Source organism: Mesoplodon densirostris, chromosome 15 (assembly GCF_025265405.1).
Source record: "Mesoplodon densirostris isolate mMesDen1 chromosome 15, mMesDen1 primary haplotype, whole genome shotgun sequence".
NCBI classification, from domain to species: domain Eukaryota; kingdom Metazoa; phylum Chordata; class Mammalia; order Artiodactyla; family Ziphiidae; genus Mesoplodon; species Mesoplodon densirostris.
The window spans coordinates 1,256,750-1,274,441 of record NC_082675.1 but is presented as its reverse complement, the minus strand read 5'-3'; the positions used below and the strand labels follow the sequence as shown (position 1 = coordinate 1,274,441).

The window sequence follows — 17,692 nt, the reverse complement described above, 5'->3', positions numbered from 1 at the left end:
AGTGCAAAAATCCTTAACAAAGTATTAGCTGATTTGAGTCTAGCAATTAACTAAAAGGATAAAATACACCAGGACCAAATGGGGTTTGTCTCAGAAATGCAAGGTTCTTTAACATTCAAAAACCAGTCATTGTAATTCACAGTATTGACAGAATAAGTGAAGAAAATCATATGACATCTCAATAGATGCAGAAAAAAATATTTGACACAATTCATCACCCATTCATTAAAAAGAGAAAAGGTGGGGGAGAAAACTTGGCAAAAGCAGGAATAGAAGGAAATTTTCTCCATCTGGTAAAGGGCATCTTTTTTTTTTTTTTTTCTGGCCACACCCTGGGCTTGTGGGATCTTAGTTCCCCAACCAGGGATTGAACCCGTGCCCTCAGCAGTGGACATGTGGAGTCCTCATCACTGGACCGCCAGGGAATTCCCAAAGGACATCTTTGCAAAACCTACAGCTAGCATCACACTTGGCGGTGCCTTCCGCCTGAGATCAGAGACAAGGCCAAGGTGTCTGCTCCGTAATAGAATTCATAGCCTCAACAGTAAGGCAAGAAAAAAGAAATAGAAGGCCTAAAGATTGCAAAGGAGAGCGTAAAGCTGTGTCTTCTTACATAATCGTAAAATCTTGAGGAACCTCTAAGTTTATTTCTGTATACTAACCTAGAACAACCGAAAAATGAAGTTAAAAACAATACTAATTGGAACAGTATCAGAAAAACAAACTACTTATGGATAAATGTAAGGAAATATGTCTAAGACCTCTCTACACTGAAAATCCCAAAACATTCAGAGAAAATGTTTAGGAAACCTAAATAAATGGAGAGAAAGTCCATATTCATGGATCGGAAGGCTCAGTATTGTTCCTATGGCTCTTCTCCACAAAATGACCTGTAGATCCAATACAATCCCAGTCAGAACTGCCCTAGGTTTCTTGTAGATGCTGGCATACTGACTAGCAGTCAAAACCACCTTGAAAACTAAGTTGGAGGACTCTTACTACCCATTCAAGACTTGACTAGAGAGCTACAGTAATCAGACAGTGTGCGCTGTACACCTGAAAAAGGTGAAGAGGCAAAACAGTGCAGTGAGGAAAAGTCGTTTTTCAGCAAATCTTGACTGAACAGCTGGACATCAGAATGGAAGAAAAGTGACCTGTACCCCAAATACCAAGCTTAACTCAAGATGGATCACAGACCTAAACATGAAAACTAGAACCATTCTGTTTTTGAAGAAAACAAGGAGAATACATTTATGAGGTGGCAGAGATTCCTGAGGATGTAGAAAATGGCACCATAAGAGAAAAAAATTACAAATTTGACTTCATTGAAATTGAAAACTTCATTCAAAAGGGACAGTTAAGAAAGCGCATCGGCAGGCCCCGGATGGGGAGAAATATTTGCACTGTGGATCTTTGACAAAGGTCTACGTCAGTTCCAGAAAGGCAGCCCAATTAGAAGAGGGGCAGACGGCTTGAAAGACATTTCCTAACAGGATGTGTTTCGGGTCCATCTCTCCATCGGCCTGGAAGGCTGTTGTCACTGCGCTGTGAAGGAGAGGAGCTTCCCGTCCCATAACGAGGCCTCGGCCGGGCAGCCTCCTGGCCGAGCGCCTGCACTTTCCTACTGCCGGGGCGTTCGTTGTGTCCCCGGGTGTTGCAGCTGTCTGTACGCTTGCTGTGGCTGAACCAAGAAAGAAGGCGTATGCAGAGGTCGACAGAAGTTATGATTCCATAAAAGATTTTGAGGAGATGAGGAAGGCTGGTATCTCTTAGAGTGCAAAGTGATTTTGGAATGTAAAGGATTTATCTGGGTTGAGTTCCACAGTAGTTTGTCACATGCTTGTGTTTTGAAACTATGAACTATGCCTATCTGGGCTAAGGAATAATTTCTCTTGATAAATAAACCATAAATACCTTGGTGGAAAAAATATATTTAAATAGCCAGTGAAGGTAGCATATGAAAAGGTGCTCAGCTTCCTTAGTCATCTGTCAGGGAAATGCAGATTAAAACCGCAGTGAGATGCTCTTCACACTGACAAGAATGGCTGAAAACAAGCAAGACGGACATTACTAAGTGTTGAAATACTTGGGAAACAGTTTGGCGGTTTCCTACAGAGTTATGGCCTGACCGTGCTAGTCCCAGGTGTTTACTCGCCATAAACATTTGACCACAGACGCAACTTGATTTGTAATTGCTAAAAACCGGAAACAACCCAGATGTCTGTTAACAGGAGAAAGCCTCAACCAGTAATGGCAGATTCATACGGTGTAATGCTACCCAGCAGCGAGAAGAAACCCACCTCATGAAGCATCTCAGAAACATCCTGCTCGAGCGAAAGAAGCCAGTCACAAAAGACTAATACTGTGTGATCCGATTTATCTGAAGTTTTCATTTATGTGATAGAAGTCAGAGCAGTGGGTATCTGTGATGGTGGGGCAGGGGATGCAGGTGCCTGAGGGCATCAGTGGAAGAACCTTCTGGATGGTAGAAAGTTCCTGGTTGTGACAGGGTTCTGGGTTTCACCATGTCTGCCAAAACTCATCAAATAGCACTTCAGACCTTTGCATTTCGCTGGATATAAAGCACACCTCAATTTAAAAAACAAAAAGATTAGTTAATTCCTTAAGCGAACGCTTAGAAAGTTTTGTCATGAGATCAAGCTGTAGTGAAATTGAACGTGATTTACAGTTCAGGATTGCTCACCTACCTTTAATTAATTCATGTAGGCAGCCATCGGAACTTTAGCCGGATTTGGGGCTGAAATGATTTGGGACGTATGTCACGTGCTACTAAGTATTTTATTTATTGTTTTATTAGCTGCTTCCTTTGAAATCCTAGCCATGTGTTTACAGACAAAAAGTCACAAAATGTCTGCAGTGTAGGAAGTAGGCCTGTGGTGTGCACTTCCCACTTCTGTGTACCCAGCACCGGGAACAGCCTCTTCTTTACGGGCCACTTCTCTTGCTCCTGTCCTGCACGTAGGCCAGCGCACCAGGGACACTCCCCACAGCTGAACTGAGGTTGCCCAGCTGCCACCACCCAGGGCCAGGTCCTTGTTGTTGAGGCGGAGCCCGAAAGCCGCGCCCTGCCCGGCGGGAGGGTCAGCTTGCTTCCCCGGCCAGCAGCCTCCTGCACCAGGGGTCCGCGGGAGCTGCCCCAGGGAGGTGCCCTGACGAGTGACAGGCGGGCTGACAGGTGCACTGGTCTTGGGGTGGGTGGGCGTGTAGATGGGCCCCGGGGAGTCTCCAGGTTGGGAAGGGTCTGTGAGCCACCTGAGTCCCGAGGAGCCAGGAGGAGTGTGAGCTGTGCAGGCGGTGACCCAGGACGTCCGTATTTAGAGCGGTGACGGCACGCGGGGAAGTGACAGCGCCAGGAGCCCGTCATCCACCCTCCGGCCGCGCTCTGAGGACGAGGGCGCGGGCATCGGGTGGTGTCTCCCGAGGTCCAGTTCCCGTGCTGTCGCCCAGCTGCCCACGGCCAGGGATCCACCCTCTAGTGCTTTGCAGCAAGTCGCAGCCCGGGAGGAAGTGGGGAGCGACAGAAACTGAGACGGGGGCTGATGAAACCAGCGGTGACCTGTGCCTGCAGAGACTCTCCAGGAGACGGTCCCCGCAGGAGGGCGGCCTGCAGCCCAGGCGCCCGGCGGGTTCTGAAGGGCGGGCAACCGTGGTCTCAGGAGAAGCGGGCAGCGGCCTGCAGCTCAGCGCTTCCTCCACCTACACACTCCCTCTTTCTTGCTGTGTTTTAGGGCCGTGGGGAGGGGGGTCACGGGGCAGGGCGTGGAGTGCAGTGAGAGCTGCCTCTGGGCGGCAGGCGGTGGGCCCAGGCAGAGTGCGGGCTGCGGGTCTGGAGGGGGCAGGGGCCGGGGGGCGTTTCTGACGTGGAGTCACGGGCCTTGGCAACTCGGAGGACGTGGGCAGCGAGGCGCGGTGGGAGAGCGGGTGGCCCCGGGGCCCGTCAGCCTCAGGCCAGAAGGACACGCCGAGCGTCTGTGCTCGCAGTGCTCGGTTTTGATGATTTTCCACTTCTGGTTGGAAATTCCCATTAAGTCAGCGTAAATGAACAAGCAGTACAGACAGCACTTGGTTACTTATCTTGGGTTATTTTAAATGTAGATAAAGTGCTGATCGTGTTTTAAACCCACAGGCATCTGACTTCAGGACTTCTGCCGATAAGCTGGTCTACGTTTTTGCTTCTGCACGACTTTTATTTTGTTATGTCCATCCGTTTCAAGTTAATTAACTGTGTATGGTTTTAAAAAGGAGTCCATGTGTGTAGAAGGGTGGGTGGAATCGCCGACTTGTCCCATGGAGAGCACTCGGAACGCCTTCAGAGCCAGCGCTGTGCCGTTGTCTAAACCCGCTTTCCTTCCAGAAGCCCTCATGAGAAGAAGAAGAAGAGGCGCTCACGGTCACGGACCAAGTCCAAGGCCGGCTCCCAGCCAGCCTCCCCGAGCAAGCAGGCCGCGCGCCGGCACTCGGCCAGCATCTCTCCTGTGGAGAGTCGGGGCTCCAGCCAGGAGCGCTCCAGGTAACCCCGCCCTGACCTCTGGGCCACGGGGCGGGGCGGGGGGCACCGAGAAGGGGCGGGCTGGCAGACCCCCGGCCCCGGGCCCTGCGCTGCACATCGCCCCCGGGTGTCACTTGGGCTCCAGATGAGGAGAGGGCGCACACTGAGGGGGGCGGCCAGAAGCCGCCCCCGGCGCCCTGGGCCGCCTGCCCTGCGCTCAGGCAGGGGGAACCCTGCGACCGGGAGTGGGACGGCTGCATAGTGTGCCAGCGGCCGGTCCCCAAACCAGTGTCTCTCCAGGCTCCCCGCCGATGGTGGCTTGTGCTCACGTGGGCCGTATGGGGTGGGAGCTGGGGAGCCCGGTGTGACCGAAGGAGGGGGTCGGGCACTGGGCTCCGCAGTGACAGGGGCCCGGGACCCCCACCCACCCATCACTCCCTCTCAGCCCGAGCGGGCAGGGGTGAACCCGTCACTTCCTGACCGCGCAGGCCGTGGGGATGTCGGCGTCCACACTGATCGTCCCGCGGTCTCCCCGTGCCAGCGCAGGTGACCCCCGTTGCCTGGCTGCCCGTGGTTGTCGGGGGACATTTGCCAGACAGTCCTGTTTCGAAAAGCCGCCTGCCCACACCCACCCACCCACCCAGAGCCTGGGCGGGGGTCGGAGGCAGGGCATCAGGTCCCCCATCCCCCTGCTTCCGCAAGTGTGCGTTACGGTGCCCCGATGCTGGCGGGTGAGTAGCAGAGGCCACAGCTCACTGGAGGTGGGTCAGAATCTAAGGTGCGGCTTCTTTAAAGGTAAAACGTGACTCAGTACAGGCCCCGACCACCACTTGTGTGTGGTGTCCACGGCCCCGAAAGTCCTCACGATGCACCAGAGGCGCCCACTTGGGTTGTGGTCAGGCTCTGGGTGTGTGGCGCCAGCTTTCTGTGCTTTTGTCCTTTTCTTCATCTCTTTTTTTTTTTTTTAATGTGCCTTATATAATGTTTATATGAACATATCTTTTTTTTTTTTTTTTTTTTTTTTTTTTTTTGCGGTTCGCGGGCCTCTCACTGTTGTGGCCTCTCCCATTGCGGAGCACAGGCTCCGGATGCGCAGGCTCAGCGGCCATGGCCCATGGGCCCAGCCGCTCCGCAGCACGTGGGATCTTCCCGGACCAGGGCACGAACCCGTGTCCCCTGCATCGGCAGGCAGACTCTCAACCACTGCGCCACCAGGGAAGCCCTATATCTTTGAGTAATGTTGCATTTTATGAAATATTTCAAACGTGTTACATAAAATATAAAAGTGAAATACATATATTTATAATGTTGATTTCTTTTTTAAGGATACTGGAAACAAGTAAAACAAAATGGCTTCTTAAAGTATTTTTTAAGCCTCTGATCTCTCTCTTTACTTGCGTTAGGGGAGTTTCTCAGGAAAAAGACGGTCAGATCTCCTCAGCAATTGTTTCTTCTGTGCAGAGCAAAATCACTCAGGTAAGGTGGGAGTGGGTCTCTCTTTCCTCCCATCTTCCTCTCAAGGGGCTAGTCCACTCCCTGTCCCCTCATCTTGTGGGTCCTGACGGGGGGTCCCGGCTGGTCCCCTGGAGGGGGTGGTGTCGGCGTTGCCCGGGGCAGCTGGTCCCTGGGCCCCCCTTTCCGGTCAGCCCCGTCTCCTCCTTCCCGGCCAGGCCTGAGCGTCTCCTCCTGGGCCCTGAGCCTGCCTGGGTGTGTCCCCAGCCACCCAGTACCTTGCCCCCAGTTTCCTCCGTCTTCACCCGTTAACACGTTCGCGAGCTACTTCCCTGTGTGGAGCGTCCGCTTCCCGAGTCTTAACGGGAGCCCGCAGGGATGCCCTCTGTCTCTCCTCGCACAGGACCTCATGGCCAAAGTAAGAGCGATGCTCGCAGCTTCCAAAAACATGCAGACCAGTGCCTCCTGAGATTCGGCCGTGGGCGACTGGGCCTGGGGCCCCAGGAGCTGGCAGAGCAGAGCCCCGTCCCGCACAGACCATCCCGCTGGGGCTCCTGGACGGTTGGCGGGTTTTGTAAATTAATTTTTGATGACATTTTAGGTTTAAGATTTTTGACCAGCAGTCTCTTACCTGTATATTTGTAAATAATATCCTGTTTCTGTGAAAATGTATTATCAAATAAAATGGGAGGAAAACACCTTTTCTAGCTAGTAACCGTGGGCAGTTTCTTCCTTGTTTGGCTTGTGAGTTCTTTACTGTTTGCCGTCTGTCACTGGCCTCTAACACTTGCTGCCTGGGTGTCGCGCGGCATGGGGACGGCTGTAGGGGTCGCCTGTCCTGCTCCCCCGGCCCTGCACCGGGGCACAAGGCCACAGCCGTTTCAGCCCCGGCAAAGCAGGAGAGGCAAGTCTCCGGGAGGTCCCGCCCCCAGGGCAGGTCGTCGCTGCCGTTTGGGTGGGTTTCTTTCTATCTTTAGCACCAAGATGTCCTCCACGTTCACCCGGGTGGATGGTGCCGACTGAGGCCGTCCCTTCACTGGGCCCTGCTCAGCTGGCCCCTGGTGACCCCTGATGTTCGACCAGCCATACTGACCCCACCGCAGGCTGCAGCCATGCCACGGAAGGGCGCTTGGTGGCGTCACGCGGGGTCTCGGGCCTTTTTTTCTGCAGAGTGCTCACGGCCCCGGGTGGTCTGTGCCTCCTCTAGAGCCTCCGGCCCGGCAGCGCAGCCCCGCTCACACGCCCCTGCGCCGGAGTCGGAGTCCGCCTTCGTTCTGCCGGTCGTCCGAACCCCAAAAATGGAACCTTGACACTTTCCTTCTTAGAAAGTAGCCCCCTTCCCAGGAGTCTTGCTCCAGAGAGTCGGGAAAGCAGGACACGCCCCTGGGGGCTGTTTGTGGGTGGATGGGCGGGGGCGGGGCCATGGGGGCGGGGCCGAGGGCGAGGAGCCACTTCCCACTCCGGTGGAGGTCCCGCTGCCAGGCAGACGCGTGTGCAAATCGGTGTCGTGCACACCTGTCCCTTCGCACAGTGGTGGCCACTTCACGCCGAGTTCTGTACTTTGTCCTACGTGTTTGCCTTTGAGACAGGGCCGTGTGGGCACTTAAGGACCTGCCCTGGCCATCGCCGTCCCCTGGACACGGTCCTGGCACACGGACCGGGTCCGTGTGTGTCGGGGGCATCCTCCCGGATGGACGCCAAGTTTCCTGCTGTTTGAAGCGTCCCCCCACGAGAGCCAGCCACACTGGACATCCTGGTGCAGGCGTCACCTGTGCACACAGGTACCGCGGAGTCTGCAGACTCCACCCCTAGCGGTGGACGTCACAGGGAACGTGTGCTTTTGATTTTGATGCAAGTAATTGCCGTCCAGAAAGGGCTCCCTGCCAACCAACCCCGAGTGCCTTTTCTGCACCCTCACCAAAGCCGTGTGGCGCAAACGTTACCTTGGCTGAATCAGAAAGATACAAAGTTCTCACATTTTAATTTCATTTCTTTAATCATGAGTAAGATTGAGCAACTTCTCTATTTAAAAATCCATTTGTATTTCTCCTCTGTAAACCAACCTTGTACTTTGGCTGTTTGTTACTATTGAGTTTCTTACTGCACTATAAGCACTCCTTTCTGGATTATTTATTTTGTAAATAATTTTCTCCCAGTTTGTCACTTCTCTCCACTTTATTTTGTGTGTGTGTGTGTGTGTGTGTGGTACGCGGGCCTCTCACTGCTGTGGCCTCTCCCGTTGCGGAGCACAGGCTCCAGATGCGCAGGCTCAGCGGACATGGCTCACGGGCCCAGCCGCTTCGCGGCATGTGGGATCTTCCTGGACCAGGGCACGAACCCACATCCCCTGCATCGGCAGGCGGACTCTCAACCACTGTGCCACCAGGGAAGCCCTTGACTTTATATTTTTAACCTGCAAAAATTGCTTTTTTTACACGGTCCTTCATTTTTCTCATGGTATATGGGTTCTGTGTCCTTAGACAAGACTTGTGGGCTCCGACCGTGACTTTCTTTCTCTCTGCTACTTGTACGCCTTTGCTGTTTTGTGCAGAGCCGTCGATTGGCTGTATCATTTCCACTGTGAAGGAACTGGGATTATGAGCCAGAGAAAGAGTCTTGGCAGGAAAGTGACCACTTGGGCCAACACCAGCAGGACAGTCACTGACCGAGCGCTGTGGAGTGGGCGTCTGTCATGGGGGTGCATCCTGCGACGTCAGCTGCGGGGAAGCCCTGGCAGAGGACGCCCGGGCTGGGGCCGTGGGCTCTGTCCGGCGTCTGTCAGGCCCCGTCTGACACGGTGGACATTTCTGTTTGCAGCCAAGCGGGCTGGAGTGATGGCGGGTGACATCAAACTGCCAGGGGAGCTTCGTGGTGCAGTGAGGAGACGGGGTCTTCACACGGACGTCACCCAGACGACACCTGCCGTGGACTCGGTGGGTGGGGGGGGAGCAGCAGAGAGCGTCTCCACTGACCTGGCTGAGGGTGGAGTCGAGCAGGGCAGCTCCCGGCATGGGGCTGGGGGAGCCCGAGTAGGAGCGGCCCTTCCACCTCCCAGCGAGGGAGCGGGCGAGCGGCTGCCCTGCTCGGACTTCCTCCAGCTCTGTCTGGGCTCAGCGCCGGCAGGGGCTCCGGCGGCACGGCATGGCCATAGGTCCCCGGGCGAGAGAGGGACGCAGGCCAAGCCCCAAGGAAATCGGGCGCCGCTGCCCACAGAAGGTGTGAAGGACGCTGGGCCCTCCGAGAGCCAGCCGTCCACCCCGCTCCGTGCCCGCGGGTCGGGGGCTGCCCACCTGGCATCTGGGGCCGGTGCTGAGTCCCCTGACAGGCCAGGCCGCCCGCCGTCCACGCAGCCAGCAGGCGCCAGGGGCTCCGGCTTCGCAGGGCTGGCGGGACAGGACGCTGGCATGCGTTCCCTCCACAGACGGCGCGCAAGGGCAGGCCCCAACTCACTCCACCTCGGGGGCGTGAACTACTCATTGCGGGCAGCTCAGGGGAGCTGGGGGGTCAGGCGCTAACCAGGGGGTTGAGGAAGCACGGCCAGTGGCTCCTCGTTCACTCTGATGTTCAAGCTGCACAACCAGCGCCGGGGTCTCCGGGGACAGAGGGGGCGGGCGGGTGGCGGAGGGCAGGTCGGCTGCGCCCTCTGTAATGCGGAGACCTTCTGTGGGCTCACGGGGCTTCCCAGCTCTCAACTCAGTGTGCAAAACCCACCCCAGGGGCCAGCGCCCTCCAGCCCAGCGTGGGCCCGGGCTCAGCACACGAGCCAGGCGATGACAAAGCCCTGGAGGCGGGAGGCCCGACAACAGTCTGGTCCACAGCAGCGGTCGGTGGGCCTGGGGGAGAGGAGAGGCCAAGCAGAGGGCGGGAATGGGGGCAGGGCCAGGCGTTCCGGGCTCAGGGACCAATGAGGGAGACAGACAGAGACACAGAGAAAGAGAAAGAGGAGCCCCAAGTGACTCCCAGGGTCCCAGGTCAGCAAGGGGAGAGGCCGGATGATCCCTGTGGTGATGGACTAGATGCGGAGACCGCAGCGGGAGCACACGCTTAGCTGAACGTAGCTCCGGAAGGTTGCATGTGGAAGCGGTTATGCGTATGTGCGCGCACACAGGTTACTACACACACGGGTTACTACACGCACATACTTCTTTCAGCTGACACACGAGACCCCAGGAGCACCTGCCTGGGATCCCAGAACAGAAATAGGACGTTGGGGGGAAAATGAGAGTGTCTGATACAGCAGGGACCTCAGTTAATAATAATGCGTGGACATCAGTTCACTGATGGTGACAGCGCTCCACAGCACGTACGATGGTAACAGCGCAGGAAAGCAGGTGTGAGGTACACGGGCCCTTTCTGCACCATCTTCACACGTTTTCTGTAAACGCAAAACTGTTCCAAATTTTTAAGTTTTTTTTTTTTGGCCGCACCGCGGGGCACGCAGGATCTTAGTTCCCCAGTCAGGGATCCCCCTGCAGAGGAAGCAGAGTCCTAACCACTGGACCGCCAGGGAATTCCCAAAGTTTATTTTTTTTTAAAAAAAGAAGAAAAGAAACTCAAACATGCGAACTCTGCCTTCTAAAGCGGGCACCTAGGAACGCCGCGTTTTGAATGCGCGTTAGCTTGTACGGTGAGCGCACATAAGCCATCAAACCTGCTTGCCCAGTGTGCTTGGAACCCTGGGACCCAGAGTCCGGCGGGGAGAGGACAGGGGCGTCACTTGGGAAGAGTGGCCTCAGTCACACACGGCATCCATCGTATGCAGAACGCCTGGTGGGCACCGTTGCCTGCTGATGAGGCTGCCATCCGAACGCAGGTGCCCCTCGATTGGGCTCCAGAGCTAATCTTCCAAAACGTCGTGTGAATAGAGAGCTGGAACTAGGGGCTCAAACGCTACCAGAGGAAATATTTGTTGACTTCAATCAACTCAAGGTGTAGAGCTGCATTTCCTTTTGCCATTATTTGTAACAGACTTGTTCAGAATGAGCACTTCTGGGTTAAAGACACAGTAAGCAATTCTACAGAAATAACAATCACGCCCGGGTTTCCAGCCTGGGCTTCAGGGTTCACGGCTACACCTGCCATGGAGTCAGGAGTGCAGGGTGTGTGGTGGGGAGGTGATGCACCGGCGCTGAGGACACACGGGTTTGCCTGGCGTGGCTCATCCATGGGACTGTCCAGGGAGGAGGCTGTCGGCCAAAGGTCTCAAACAGGCCAGAGCTCGGGCGGCAGGGGCCTCATGCCCGCAGCACGTGGCTGGTAACTGGAGCCTCCAGAGTCAGCAGGACGGGCATCAGAGCAGGGAAAGAGCGACCCAGGACCAGCCTCTGGGAGCCCCACACTGAAGGGCTGAGCGAGGGGAGCTGAGGGCCCAGGAGACCTGGGGACACCAGGCCTCCAGAGCCCGGGCAGTGGCTGGTCCCCTCAGTCCCTCGCCGCCTTGGCGGTGGGCTGGGGCAGCCTCCCCTCAAAGGTGGAGCATCCCTCCTGCGGCCCTCATGGTGCTGCTGAGAGCCACTGAGGGCAGGACAGCAAAGCCCCCCGGCCTTGAGGGGCGCCCGGAATGAACAGACGAGAAGGTACCAGATGGCGGGTGGTGGAGACTGCACAGCGGGGACTGGGGCAAAGGCAGAGGCTGCTTTGCAGAGGCTTCAGCAAGGAGGCATCTCTCAGGAAGAGGCGCGGGCAAGACCTGCGGGAAGTAATGAGGGTTGGGGGGAGCTCTGGGGCTGGGGGGGCACGAAGAGCGTGAGCAAAGGCCCTGAGGCAGGAGCAGGCCTGGGGGGAGGGGGCAGGGGCGGAGCGGACTGGGCCCACAGGCTGGGGTATGAGCTGGGACTTGCCCCCCGAGCACAACGGAAGACCCTGACGCTGATGCAGGTGGCACCATCCCTCCACATGTGGGGAAGGTCGCCCTGGCCCTGGTTTAGGGAACAGCAGGAAGGCAGGGTGGGCACAGAGGACAGCTGGGAGGTGTGTCAGGGTCCTGGTCAGCCGCCCAGACCACCACTAAGCAGGGTTTGAAAACTCAGGAGTTTGCCCGCTCAGTCCTGGGGGCCAGAAGCCCGAGGCCCGGCTGCCGCAGGGCTGGGGCTCTGTGGGCGGATGTGCTGCTGCCCGTCCGCTCCTGGTGCTGCCGGCGTCCTGGGCGCTGCTGTGTCCTTGGCTCGTGGCCGCACGGCTTCTGGCTCTGCCGCCACCTGCCCATGTGTTTCCCCGCTTCTCACCTCCTCTCCAAGGACTCTGGGTTCAGGCCCCACCCGGACAATCCAGGATGGGCTCATCTCCAGCCTCAGCTTTGATGCCATCTGCAGCAACCTCTTTGCAAATAAGCTCATATTCTCAGGTTCTGGGTGGACGTGAATTTGGGGGGACACCACTCGCCCAGATACAGGGCCTTGGAAGGAAACCCCAGATGCTGTGCAGGAGCAGGCTTGAGCTCCGAGAACACACGGCTATAGGCTGAGGGCAGTGGGAGCGTCAGACCCTCTGCGTGTGTTCCCAGCCGGCTAGGCTCCTCCCGGACTATTTAAGAAGGAGAATCCCTCCCCCTCCCCCGCCCCTCCCTCTCCCCCTCCGCCCCGCCCCGCCCCCTGCCCCGCCCCTCCCCTCCCTCCGCCCACCCCGCCCCCCGCACAGGGACCGAGCACAGACCTGACAGCGCCTCCAACACCTCACCAGCCTGCTTAACTTTCCTTGCCCTTTACTGTGTGTTTCATGGGGATGCACGGTGAAGAGCTGAGTCTAGAAAGCTCTTCCCATAAGTCGGAAACCAACTGCACGTGACAAAGCAGCTTCCCCTTCTTGGCGCTCTCTGAGATCGTGGTACCGCTGATTCAGTGACGCACAGTAACTTGGCTTCTCAGTTTCACAACCTGCTGAGCCCTGCGAGCAGCTGTCAACTGTGCAGCCGGGGCCGGAAGAGCAGCGGCCACACAGCACAGACGGGGCAGGCGGGTCCGACCTGCCGGCCCTTCACCAGCGCGCCTGGGGCAGAGCCCCTGACCCGTCATCCCCGGTTTCCTTCTCTCCTTTTAAGCAGAGACTCACACACCATGCCATTCACCCCTTTAAAGTGGCTTTTGGTACACTCACAGCACCGTACAGCCATCAAGCACTATCCAATTCCAGAACATTCCCAGCACCCCAAGAGAAACCAACCGCCTACTCATTACCAGTCGCCCCCTTCCCCTCCCCCAGCCCCTCGCAGCCACCGCTTTGCTTCCTGTCTCTCTGGATTTGCTGGTTCTGGACATTTCCTATAAATGGAATCGTACACCTCGTGGGCTTGTCTTCCTGTTTTTTTCCACTTACAAAGTGTTTTCCAGGCTCTTCCACGCTGCAACATGCATCGAAACTTCATAGCTTTTTAGGGCCGAATAATATTCCATTGTGTGGATATACCACATTTGTGTGTCCATTCTTCACCGGTCAATGGATATTTGGGCAGTTTCCTTTTGGCCATTATGAATAATGCTGCAACAGACACTCATGCACAAGTTTGTCTGTGGACATAGGTTTTCAGCTTTGGTTCTTTTTAAATTGGGAGTAGCTACATCGCCTCCAGGTAGGGCAGCCAGAATTCACTGAGTTGGGTCTGTACGTCCTTAGATCAGCTCCCAGAGCACAGCGACCGGACGACAAGCCTGGAAAGGGTGCGGGAACATGCACTGTCGGCCGCTTTCCTGCCAACACCCCTTTCTGGCACCTGCACCCCAACTTTCCTCCGGAAAGCTGCCCCTCCCCGACTTGGCCCACGTGGTAAGGGTGGGGCTGACAGGCCCTCAGCCCAAGACCCCAGCCAGACAATCAGAACTCACCTCTGCTTGGCCCAGTGATGGGCTCAGGGAAGAGCACAAGACCCAAGTGAGACAATCCAGGACCTTCCCTGAAACGTTAGGAAGGGCCTCCTCAGGACTTCGCTGGCGGTCCAGTGGCCAAGGCTCCGAGCTGCGAGCACAGGGTGTAGAGGTTTGATCCCTGTTTGGGGAACTAAGATGCTGTGTGCCACGTGGCATGGCCCGAAAGAAGGGGGGCCTCCTCTTCTGGGCAGGGTGGGGGAGCACGCGAGGTCAACCAAAGGGAGGAAGCAGAGTCTGGGCCCAGAGCCCCTGGAACCAGCCATGCCTGAAACCAACCCTCTAATTTTTCCTCTTAAGCTGGGTTTCTCGGAGGCGCCTGAAATTGTTCCTCCTGCACAGGGACCAATGGGGCCAAGGGGGCCAGAGACTCGTCCTGGATGGAAGACAACAGGGAACGAGACAGCCTGAGTGCCAGAAAGCACGTCCCACAGACAATCCCAGCAGTTAGAGCATCTTCTCTTCAGATCCCAAGAGATGAATACAAGTATTCTGAACCGGAACTGATTTCTCTTGTAACGCCCTCTCTGGAGGCCGTGGCACGGGGACCCGCCTCCCTCTCAGGCAGGTGCCCCAGAGAGGGAGGGGCCGGGGTGCTCCCCGGGGGCACGGCCTGGGCAGAGGGTCCAGCTCCGGGACCAAGAGTTGCACTTGGCAGCTGAGTGGGGCGGGGCCCAGGGACACCAGCGACACCCCATCCCAGCCCCCACGGCCACTCGGCCCGCACAACCCCCTGCACACACGGTCCCCGCCCTGACGACCTCTCACCTCCAGCTACGACCCCCTCCCCCTCCATCTGGGCGTCTGCTATGGGCTGAACAGTGTTCCTCCAAAACCTGGATGTTGCGGTCCTCAAGATGTGATTGTACTTGGAGATGGGGTCTTAAAGGTGATGAAGGTAAAATGAGTCCATAGGGTGAGCCCCAATCCAGTGTGACTGGTGTCCTTATAGGAGGAGGAGGTCAGGGCACAGACATGCACAGGGACGACCACATGAGGACACGGGAGGACACGGCCGTCTACACGCCCAGGAGAGAGGCCTCGGGGGGACCAGCCCTGCGACACCTCCATCTCAGACCTCCCGCCTCCAGGACATGGGACCATAAATATCTGGGTGCTTGTTACGGCGGCCCTGGCAGACTCACACGGCATCTAGATACCAGCAAAAACATCCCAAATGTGGCGGTACTAATCATCTCTCAGCCATCCTGAGTATCTCCCACGGCTGCGGCTGTCCGGGCTCGGCCGGGCAGCGCTCCTCAAGGCCTCCCTGCAGCCATTCCCAGACCATCTGAAGCTTCTTCACCCACAAGCTGGCCCCTGAGCTGGGAAGACGCAAAGCGCCGGCTAGAGCAGCTGGGGCTTCTGTGCATCCTCTCTCTCTCTCCTCCTCTCCGCCCCCACTGAGATGGCAAGTGTCTTGCACTGAGTGCTGGGGGTCCAGGGAAGCCCGTGGCCTTTTCTAAGGCAGGCTCAGAAGTGAGCCTTCAGGCCCATCTGTTGATGGAGGTGGACACGAAGGCCAGGGGTGTAGCCCCCGCTGGGAAGCAGAGCCAAGAGTCCAAGGACAATTTTGTTGTTGTTGTTGTTTTTGGCCATCTTGGGTCATTGTTGCTGCGCGCAGGCTTTCTCTAGTTGCAGCAAGCAGGGGCTTCTCCTGTTGCGGAGCATGGGCTCTAGGCGCGCAGGCTTCAGTAGTTGCAGCACGCGGGCTCAGTAGTTGCGGCACACAGGCGCTAGAGTGCACGGGCTTCAGTAATTGCAGCACATAGGCTCAGTAGTTGCGGCACACAGGCTCTAGAGCGCAGGCTCAGTAGTTGCAGCACGTGTGCTTAGTTGCTCCGTGGCACGTGGGATCTTCCTGGACCAAGGCTGGAACCCGTGTCCCCTGCATTGGCAGGTGGATTCTCAACCACTGTGACACCAGGGAAGTCCCAAGGACAAGTTTTAAAACCACCTCCCCCTCTTGGCGCTCCAGCCCCATGGCTGAACCTCCAACACACAGAGGCTGCCCCAGGGCCTTTGCACGGGCTGGCCCCCTGGCTGACTGCTCTTCCCTCAGGCCTTTGCGAAGCTGACATCTCATCCTCCCGACCCCGCCCATGAGATGCACAGGAGTTTCCTGTGGCTGCAGTAACTGTGACCACACACCTAGTGTGCAAAGTGAGGCACATTTGTTCTCCCACAGTTCTGGAGTCCGGAGGCCTAGAGACAGTTTTGCTGGAGTGAAAGCAAGGTGTGAGCAGGGCTGGCTCCTTCTGGGGCTCCCGGGGAGGCTTGCTCCTTGCCTCATCCAGCTTCTAGAAGCACCTGCATCCCTCGGCTCCCAGCTGCATCACTCCGACCTCTGCTTTCATCACCACGTGGCCTCCTCCCATGACTCTGAACCTCCCCCGCCTCCCTCTTTCAAGGGCCCTTGTGAGGACGCTGCGACCACCCCCATCTCAAGATCTCTAACTTAATCACATCTGCAAGGCTCCCCCTAACACATAAGGGGACACATCCGTGGATTCCAGCAGTGGGGCCTGGAAACTCTGGGAGCCACTGTTCCACTTTGCACCCGATTCATCTATGCCCACCCTGCCGGGTGTCAGCCCCATAAGGGCAGGGATTCAGGCATGCGGCCAGTGCCCCGTCACTCTGCTAGACTGAAGGCCTGGGGCCTGGTCTAAGGGCACCACATCCCCTTGGGGCCCATCTTGGAGCAGGGACCTCCCTGAGCAAGTTGACCTTTCCCACCCAACACACACATGCACCCTGCTCTCCCCACTGACCTTGAGTTACACAAGCAAACCAGGAGTAGCTGCTCCTGGTAAGAATGTAAAACTGTGCTGAGACACCGAAGGCCTCGGTCCCTTCACATCCTGGTACCTACGTGTTGGTCCTCAGCTGGTCCCCTGAGCAGACCAAGCTCAGAAGAGATGGCACGTGTGTTTGTACATGGTTCACATGGTAAATGTAACTATGTAGTTGCTTCGTGGGGTTTTTCTGCTGCTTTTTTTCTCGTAATTTTTTTTTCACTCAACAATAGGCCTGAGTAGCCTCGTTGGTGCACCTGGATCTAGTCCGCTCTTTCTCACTCAGTGTAGTGTTCCATCTTTGGGGTACGTCCCAGTGTGGTCATCCCAGGGCAGCCACCAGCTTCCACAGCACCTGCGGGTCTTAGAAAAGGTGCCCTTTTCTGCAGTGGGACATGACCCCACCGCAGCAAACACAGGCCGGCAAATGGGCACAGGGGCTCTGCCCGTCACCCTCGTCCTTGACCACAACCAGCACCAGAGCACACAGTTAGGCAGTTTCTGGGTTTATTTATTTATTTATTTTGGTTAACCATTACATCTTGCATCAGCCGTCTTGTACAAAGATGGGAGGGTTTTTCTAGGGCAGACATCAAGAATGCTGGGCCATAGGAAATGTACGTTTCAAATTTTAATAGCTGCTCCCTGATGGCCTCCCAGCGAGGTTGTACCAGCTGGCACCCCCTCCAGGAGCACCAAAGTCCCCACTTCCCTCCTCGGTGAGTGATGATAGATGACTTTCTCAACGTCGCCCATCTGATGGGTGAAAAGTGGCCTCTCGTCAGCGCTTGTATTTGGGCCACATTCAAATGCCAGAATTCAGTGGCAGGCTCGAGGAGAAAACAGCAGCCGTGGTGCCACACGGCCCCCGCCATGAAGTGACATGTCCCCCGACACCAAGCATCCTTGGCTCCCGCACCGTTCACCAGGCACCATCTGGACCTACCTAGGGAGAACCATGTGTGTCTGTCGGCCGCTTCTTATGCTTGTGGCCCTGCCACTGCCACTGCCATGGCTCTTCACCGCCTTCAGGGCCTCCTACAGCTCCTCAGCCAGCGTCCCCTCTCAAATGCAGG

General features: G+C 56.7%; 1 protein-coding gene across 3 annotated transcripts in view; it reads left to right on the top strand.

Moving 5' to 3' along the window:
* SFSWAP (splicing factor SWAP) overlaps positions 1 to 6,677 on the top strand; it is an 84,105-nt gene extending 77,428 nt beyond the window's left edge. For 2 of the 3 annotated variants that reach the window (XM_060118467.1, XM_060118470.1), the window contains 3 exons: positions 4,376 to 4,531; positions 5,914 to 5,986; positions 6,366 to 6,677. In XM_060118467.1, the coding sequence (XP_059974450.1) occupies positions 4,376 to 4,531; positions 5,914 to 5,986; positions 6,366 to 6,431 (295 nt within the window). In that variant the 3' untranslated portion in view covers positions 6,432 to 6,677. The remainder of the gene's footprint in view (positions 1 to 4,375; positions 4,532 to 5,913; positions 5,987 to 6,365) is intronic. The other variant, XM_060118468.1, reaches the window with a different exon arrangement.
* The last annotated feature ends 11,015 nt before the right edge of the window (positions 6,678 to 17,692 follow it).